Source organism: Otolemur garnettii, unplaced genomic scaffold, assembly GCF_000181295.1.
Source record: "Otolemur garnettii isolate 467f Iridium unplaced genomic scaffold, OtoGar3 scaffold00018, whole genome shotgun sequence".
Lineage (NCBI taxonomy): Eukaryota > Metazoa > Chordata > Mammalia > Primates > Galagidae > Otolemur > Otolemur garnettii.
The window spans coordinates 433863-441920 of NW_003852413.1; the positions used below are offsets into that span (position 1 = coordinate 433863).

The 8058-nt window shown below is 51.4% G+C and overlaps 1 protein-coding gene across 1 annotated transcript in view; it reads right to left on the reverse strand.

The window, feature by feature from the left end:
- The window catches only part of FN3KRP (fructosamine 3 kinase related protein), a 10164-nt gene extending 7268 nt beyond the window's left edge, over nucleotides 1–2896 (reverse strand). The window contains exons 1-3 of the mRNA XM_003786032.3: nucleotides 2687–2896; nucleotides 2179–2330; nucleotides 1827–1918 (exon numbers count right to left, since the gene is read on the reverse strand). Coding sequence (XP_003786080.1) covers nucleotides 1827–1918; nucleotides 2179–2330; nucleotides 2687–2827 — 385 coding nt within the window. The 5' untranslated portion in view covers nucleotides 2828–2896. The remainder of the gene's footprint in view (nucleotides 1–1826; nucleotides 1919–2178; nucleotides 2331–2686) is intronic.
- Nucleotides 2897–8058: the final 5162 nt, after the last annotated feature.

An 8058-nucleotide genomic window follows, 5' to 3' on the forward strand; every position in this document is an offset into this window, starting at 1 on the left:
TTTTTTTTTTTTTTTTGCAGTTTTTGGCCAGGGCCGGGTTTGAACTCACCACCTCTGGTATATGGGGCCAGCACCCTAGTCCTTGAGCCACAGGCATCACCCAAGGACTAAAATATTTTTGATGACTTATCTAAAACATAACTGATTCTTTTTCCTTTTTTTCCCAGAGTCAAGACAAATATCAAATAGCTGAGTTTACCCCATATCTTGAGGATTTAAAAATTATTCAATCCTGGCTTGGCACCCATAGCACAGTGGTTATGGCACCAGACACATACACCAAGGATGGTGGGTTCAACCCCAGCCTGGGCCAGCACAACAACAATAACAACTACAACAAAAAAATAGCCAGGCACTGTAGCAGACGCCTGTAGTCCCAGCCACTTGGGAGGCTGAGACAAGAGAATTGCTTACGCCCAAGAGTTTGAGGTTGCTGTCAGCTGTGACGCCAAAGCACTCTACCCAGGGTAACATAGTAAGACTCTGTCTCAAGATAAATAATAAATAAATAAATAAATAATAAACATTATTCAATTCGGGTAGTGCCTGTGGCTCAGTTGGTAGGGCGCCAGCCCCACATACCAAAGGTGGCAGGTTCAAATCCAGCCCCGACCAAACTGCAACAAAAAAATAGCCAGGCATCGTGGTGGGCGCCTATAGTCCCAGCTACTTAGGAGGTTGAGGCAAGAGAATGGCCTAAGCCCAGGAGTTGGAGGTTGCTGTGAGCTGTGTGACGCCACAGCACTCTACTGAGGGCAATAAAGTGAGACTCTGTCTCTACAAAAAAAAAAATTATTCAATCCTGCAGGTCCTATATGCAAAAACTACAAACCCCTTCCTGAAAAAACTACAAACGTCCTCCACATAGACCCAGGACCTACTGAGAAAAAGGAGGCATGTAGGATTTTAAGGGCCCATTTCCAGGAACAGGATTAATTCAGGCCCTGCAGATCACTAAGTCTCAGTATATGTCCAGGAGCTTGTCTTTAACTGACTTAGCTTAAAATATTCCAAGCCCTAAATTTAGGCAAAACTTCAATTCTTTAACCAATTACAAATCAATAAACATTTAAACCTACCTATAACCTATAAACCCCTGTTCAGGCTCGGCGCCTATAGCTCAACCGGCTAAGGCGCCAGCCACGTACACCTAAGGTGGCGGGTTCGAATCCCCAGCCCGGACCTGCCAAACAACAATGATGGCTGTAACCAAAAAATAGCCGGGTGTTGTGGCGGGCGCCTGTAGTCCCAGCTACTTGGGAGGCAGAGGCAGGAGACTCGCTTGAGCCCAGGAGTTGGAGGTTGCTATGAGCTGTAATGCCATAGCACTCTACCCAGGGGGACAGCTTGAGGCTCTGTCTCAAAAAAAAAAAAAAAAAACCCCTGTTCAGAGGTATCTACATTTTCAGGACAAATATACACCTTCCATGTATTCACTTATTACTTTATAGATAATCCCTATCTCCTAAAATTTATGAAATCAAACTGTAACCCAACAAACCTCTTTCAAATATTTTATAGAATTTGGGGTTTTCTCCATTGACAATAGAAAGTAATATAAACTTTGATGAGATTTCCTTCTGGGGAGTGAGACACAAAAAGCAAACATAATGCTATGGGGTTGTTAAGTCAGCAAGTGTCTTACATCCTGCACACACATTTATGGCCCGTCACCCTGATCACTTTCAGAAAGTGCTCTGCCCTGTAGATCTGCAGGCCCACAGCATGGGTCTGACTGCACAGGGCTACAGCACAGCCCACCTCTGAGCCCTTCCTGGCTGAACAGACCTTCTAGCAGGGTCCCCACGGCCCCCACAGCACCGTACCCACTGTGCCAGCCTCCTTCAGGAGCTTCTCTCCAAGCTTCTTGTTGTAGAGGTGTAAATCTGCCAGCTGGGCTCCAAGCTTTGCAGCATAACTGTGAAACCAAAAGTCAGCAACTAAACAAAGGGCACACAAACACCAGACATATGTCCACCGCCAGCACATTCCCTGCAGAGGCCCCCTTCTCTCCTGCAACTAGCCTACAGAGAGGGCCTGCTACTGATTCTGCAGGCTCACGATGTGTGTGGCCATGAGTTCTTTATACCACCCTCTTCAAAATTATGCCCTCAAGCTTTAGTTATAAAAGAGACTGAAGAAACAAAGCTGATGAGTAGGGACAGTACCAAGAAATACCTGCTCAGGCCTCGCATGTCCAAATGCTCCATCACCAGCAAACTTCCACCTCCTGGTGCATCTAGAACCTTGATAGGCCTGGGCACTTTCACCGTGCCTGTTTGCAGGATGGCAGTTAAACTCGCCATCTCACCTTCAAACATTCGTCTCGCCTGTCAGAAAAACGACAGGAGAAGGTGGGCTGCCAGGCCGCGGAGGGCACCTGGCTGACGAGCGTCCTGTTTGCCCGGGGGCTCCTTGACCCTAGGAGTCCGAGTGGTCAAGCCTGCCAAGCTGGACCCCACACGACGGCCGGAGGGGGTTGCCATGTGCCAGCTGCAGCCCGCGGACCCCCGGGTCTGAGCCTGACCCTGAGCTTGAACTAGACCAGATCTCGTCCGAATGCCCAGTCCTGACAGATAGTCCAGTCCAGACCTGAAGACTGAGCTCACAACCCAGACCAGATCTTGAGCCCAGCCCACACCCCGCCTCCAGTCCAGACCCCGAGCCCAGCCCCGGCCGCCCTGACCTCAGCCTTGGCGTTCACTTTCACGAACACTCGCCCTTTGTCCGTGTCGTAACTCTGGCCCTGGCTGATACACCCGCCCCCAGAATGACCCGTGGCCTTGACCGAGCTACAGTCCAGCTCACGCCGCAGCAGCGCCTCCATTTTTCCCCGCCGCGGCCCCAGAACCGCCTCCGGCTGGACAAAGATTCCGGGTTCCCACGGCAGTGCGGGCTGGGGACCGATCAGGGAGTGGGCGAGGGAAGGACAGGGGCGGGCACGGCCGCAGAGACGAGCGTGGGAATTGGGCGACCGGCGGGCAGGGGCGGGTCCGGCAGAAGAGATAAAAGTGGGAATTGGGTGACCGGCGGGCAGGGGCGGGTCCGGCAGAAGAGATGAAAGTGGGAATTGGGCGAACGGCGGGCAGGGGCGGGCCCGGCCGAAGAAAGGAGCGTGAGGACTGGTCGAGCGGCGGGTAGGGGCGGGCTGCACAGGAGAGCAGGGAGGTTGGGCGGGCAGCGCGAAAGTTTACTGCGCGCGTCTTCTTCTGCTCATCTCCTACTTACCGCGGCCAGCGTCGGCCTCTGTCCCACCTGGAGCGAAGCGTGAGCGTTGGTGAAGGTGGGGACCGACCCGACCCGGGAATTCCCGCCCCTGCGCCGCCCTCGGCATCTCCTCCCCGAGCACGGGCTCTGCTCCGTCCCGCCCGTGCTCTGCGCCCTAGGTCCCCTCTGTGTCCTCAGTCCCCTCTGCCCCTTCTGTCTGGATGGCTCCGCCCTCCTCCGTGTGCGGGTCAAGGACGCAAGATCCATTTCTGGACAAGGCTCCTTCAGACTCGCAGCTCTGCAGCGCTGTCTCCCTGGTCCACCCTCTCAGTTAGTGGACTTGCTCACCTGCAGGCTGCCTGTGTGTATGGAGAAAGGATTATTTTAAGGAAGTGGCTCAGCAATTATGAAGGCGCACGTCTAAAATCTGCAGGGTAGGCTGGCAGACTGAGCCCAGAGGTCATCTGTGAGCAGACCGCCTTCTTTCTCAGGGAAAACCAGTTTTCTCTATCAAGGCTTTCCAATGACTGGATGAGGCCCACCCACGTGGTGGAGGCCCTCTGCTTTATTCAAGAGTTCGCTGACTTAAATACTAACCTCATCCAAAAACATCTTCACAGAATATCCAAGGCAATTTGACTAAACGTCTGGGCACTGGCCCCACCAAGTTAACACGTGAAATTAACCACCAAATTCCCCTTTGTTTCCCAGTGCTTAGCAGACTGCACAGTGCCAGTCTTGGGCACTAAGTAAGTAGGCACTAAAACAACAAATGAATAGGGCCTAAAAGTTGAAGGTTTAAAAGATAAGAGCAGATGAAAATTCTGTTCAATGATTGTTTGGACCAACACTTCTTGTGAAAACAACTAGAAATGGTAGTTTAAATAGTTAAAATACAAATCTAAAAAGCTTCACAGAGGTCAGTGCCTGCGGCTCAGTGAGTAGGGTGCTGGCCTCATATACCAAGGGTGGTGAATTCAAGTCCAGCCCTGGCCCAACTGCAACAAAAAAAAGGCTAGGTGTTGTGGCAGGCGCCTGTAGTCCCAGCTACTCGGGAGGCTGAGGCAAGAGAATCACCTAAGCCCAAGAGCTGGAGGTTGCTGTGAGCTGTGACATCACGGCACTCTACCAAGGATGACAAAGTGAGACTCTGTCTCTAAAAAGAAAAAAAAAGCTTTACAGAGCTGATAAAATAGCAAGAAACATCAACCCAAAACCAGGGTGGGGGGGTTCCCAAAGTGTTACGCAAAGTCAAAAATTGATCATGCCTGAGGACATTTGCTGAATCCCCAAAACAGAGCCCTTTATTTAGGAAATGAATGTAGGACTGGCCCAAGGTGAACATGGAACAGGAGAACATTGCTCCATAACACTGAGACCCCAGAGGGTAACTCTTACAGTTAATTTTAGGTGTCAATTTGAGTGAACTAAGGAATACTTGGAAACCCAGTAAACCATGGCTGGGTGTGTCTGGGGGATGTTTCCAGAGGGATTAGCATGTGAGTCTGAGTGGGCTAGTGGGAAACCCTGCCCTCAGACCATCCATCTGCTGGGGGCAGGGAGAACTAAAACAGAAAAGACAGGTGTGTTAGTGTATCTGCTGCAGCTGGGGCATGCTCTTCCTCACTGTTCTGGACAGCAGCTCCAGGTTCCCAAACCTTTGAACTCTGGGATTTAGACCATTTCCTTCCCCACCACATACCTCCCCTGGGACTGAGAGTTGTGCCATCATCTTCCCTGGTTTCTGGGACCTTCAGATTTATTTGAACACAGTCATGTTACCAGCATCCCAAGGTCCCCAGCTTTCACAGGGACCTCTCAGCCTTCATAATCACATGAGCCAATCCCCCCAATAAGTCCCCTCTCATATGTCTGTGTCTATATCTGTTTATCTCCACCTATCCTATTGGCTCTATCCCTACGGACAACTCTGACTAATACAGCCATACTCAGTAGAAGGGCAAACTACAAGAAAGTCTGAATATAAACCTCCCAGGAGACTGAGGCCTTGGGCTGGAGCAAAGGATGTGGTGTTGGTAGAAATCATTCTCATAATCTGCTCTTGCATAGATTTGCAGTCCAAACTCACATTACCTGGATGATACAAAAAAGCCCCATTGTCCAGGCCAGAGTGCAGTGGTACAGTCATAGCACACTGTACCCTTGAACTCCTGGGCTCAAGGGAGTCCTCCCTACCTCAGCCTCTCCAGTAGCTAAGAGTACAGCATACACCACCACACATGGCTAATTTTTATTTATTTTGTGTTTTTTTTTTCTTTATTTTGTAGAAGTGAAGCTCTTTCTATGTTGTCCAGGCTGGTCTTAAAGTCCTGGTTTCAATAGATCCTCCTGCCTCAGCCTCCCAAAGTGCTGGGATGATAGGTGTGAACCACTGGGCATGGCCAAAAAATTCAATTCTTAATTTTAGTTTAAAGCAAATAGCAAGGGCCAGGTGAGCTCATGCCTGTGATCCCAGCACTCTGGGAGGCTGAGGCAGGTGGACTGCCTGAGCTTACGGGTTTGAGACCAGCCGGAGTCAAAGTGAGACCCCATCTCTAAAAATAGTCAGACATTGTGGCAGGTGCCTGTAGTCCCAACTACTCAGGAGGCTGAGACAAGAGAATCACTTGAGCCCAAGAGTTTGAGGTTGCTGTGAGCTATGATGCCACAGCACTCTACTGAGGGAGAAAAAGTGAGACTCTGCTCAGAAAAAAAGAAAAAGCCCAGAACCATTCATCCTCCCACAGATAGCTCTGACTTACTTCCCTGCCCATGCTCGTGGGCATGCCTCGTGCTTGGATATATGTGCACATACAGTCCCCCACTTGGTGGCCAGGCCCTGGCACTTCCCATGGCCAGAGCCTGGTGCACAATGCATGCTCAGGGTTGGTGTGGGAAGCACATTTCACCTCCACTCTCCCTGCAGCTGTGATGGGCTGATGACATAACACAGAACCCAGGTTCCTGTGCTGTTGTAGTTGAATCATGTGTTGGTGGCCCAGGAAGTGCAGAGCTGAGGCTCCTGAACAGCCTGATATCAAACTAAGGCACAGCCAAGTGGCTCCTATACACCAGCAGCTAGAGGCTACACAGGCAGGATTCTACCACTGTCCCCAGGAGCCATCCTCACTCAAGAGATGTGGAAATTGGGCAGCACCTGTGGCTCAGTGGGTAGGGCACTGGCGCCATATACCAAGGGTGGCAGGTTCAAACCTGGCCTGGCTAAACTGCAACAAAAAATAGCTGGGCATTGTGGTGGGCGCCTGTGGTCCTAGCTACTCAGGAGGCTGAGGCAAGAGAATCACTTGAATCCAAGAGTTGGAGGTTGCTGTGAGCTGTGTGAAGCCATGGCACTCTACCGAGGGCAATAAAGTTAGACTCTGTCTCTACAAAAAAAAAAGAGAGAGAGAGAGATGCGGAAACTGGCTCAGCACCTGTAGCTCAGCAGCTAGGGTGCCAGCAACATACACTGGAACTAGCAGGTTCTAATCCAGCCTGGGCCTGCCAAACAATGACAACTATAACCAAAAAATAGCTGGGTGTTATGGCAGGGGCCTGTAGTCCCAGCTACTTGGGAGGCTGGGGCAAGAGAATCACTTAAGCCCAAGAGTTTGAGGTTGCTGTGAGCTGTGACACCAAGCTCTCTACCCAGGGTGACAGCTTGAGACTCTGTCTCAAAAAAAAGAGAGAGAGAGAGATTTGGAAACTGAGGCTCAGTAGGGGTGCTGCTGCCAAGACAAATCGCCTAGGAAGCAGGCTAACAGAGTCAGGATCCCAGTCCTGCCAGATTCCTGATGCCTAGGGTGACCAGACGTCCCGATTTTGGCGGGACAGTCCCACTTTTCAACAATTTGTCCAGCGTCCCGCCGTTTTAAAAAAGTCCCGTTTTTTGGAAAGAATCCACGAACGGGCTAGAGAACAAGAAGGGATATACGGTTTTCCCCCGCCATATGGCTACTTCGCCAGAATATGAGTTTTATATTATTTTTGTTAATTTTATAATGTTAAACTGTAATAAATAATTGCTGAGAAGTGATTATTGAGAACTGCTTATCAAAGTTTGCCTTGTTGTCAGGCCCTGCCCGGCGCCGTGCTCCGCCCCCGCTCCGCCCCCCGGCCATGTTGTCCCGCCTTACAGATGTTAGAATCTGGTCACCCTCCCTACTCATGCCCTGTCTCTGAAGTGTGCCAGTGGACGCTCCTGGCACTTGCCAGGTGGGAAATGAGTGCTTTCAGGAGGCGGCAAGCTGTATGCACAGCGGGGTGACCAAGCGACAGGAGCCTTCTATCCTCAAGGTGCCTCCTGCTGTCCTGTGGATGGTCCGGCTCCCACTTTATGGCTTCCTAGTGGGGCCTCAGCCTTGGGCTTGGGCCACTTCCTCCCAGGTGCCTGTGGGCTCCACCACCATCCCAAGTGGATGTGCTCTAGATTTAGAAGAGCAGGTAGCTGACTTCACCTGATGGTTCCTCCCTCGGAGCCCAGGGAATGACCAGGCCTGCTCTGACCTTTGAAAGGTGGCTGTCCCCTCAGTCACGTCCTCCTTCGGGTCCCTCATTCCAGCATCCTGCTGCCTTCCTGCCAAAACATGTCCATCAAATGCACGCAGAGACCCCACTCCTCTGAAGGACAGCCCGGTGCTCCTCTCGCCCTCCTTCCCCGGGCTGATTCCGAGTGCACCCTCTGGGGCCACTTGACCATCTCCGCAGCAAGAACCAGCGGCGCGCAGAGCTAGAGTAGCTCTGCAGGCACCTAGATGACCCGGCAGCTTCCGACTGGCTCAAGAGGAGTCGCCTTTTGCCACCCAGAAGTGCGACATCGGTCCCAAATCAGGACGGACAGGGGTGTCCAGT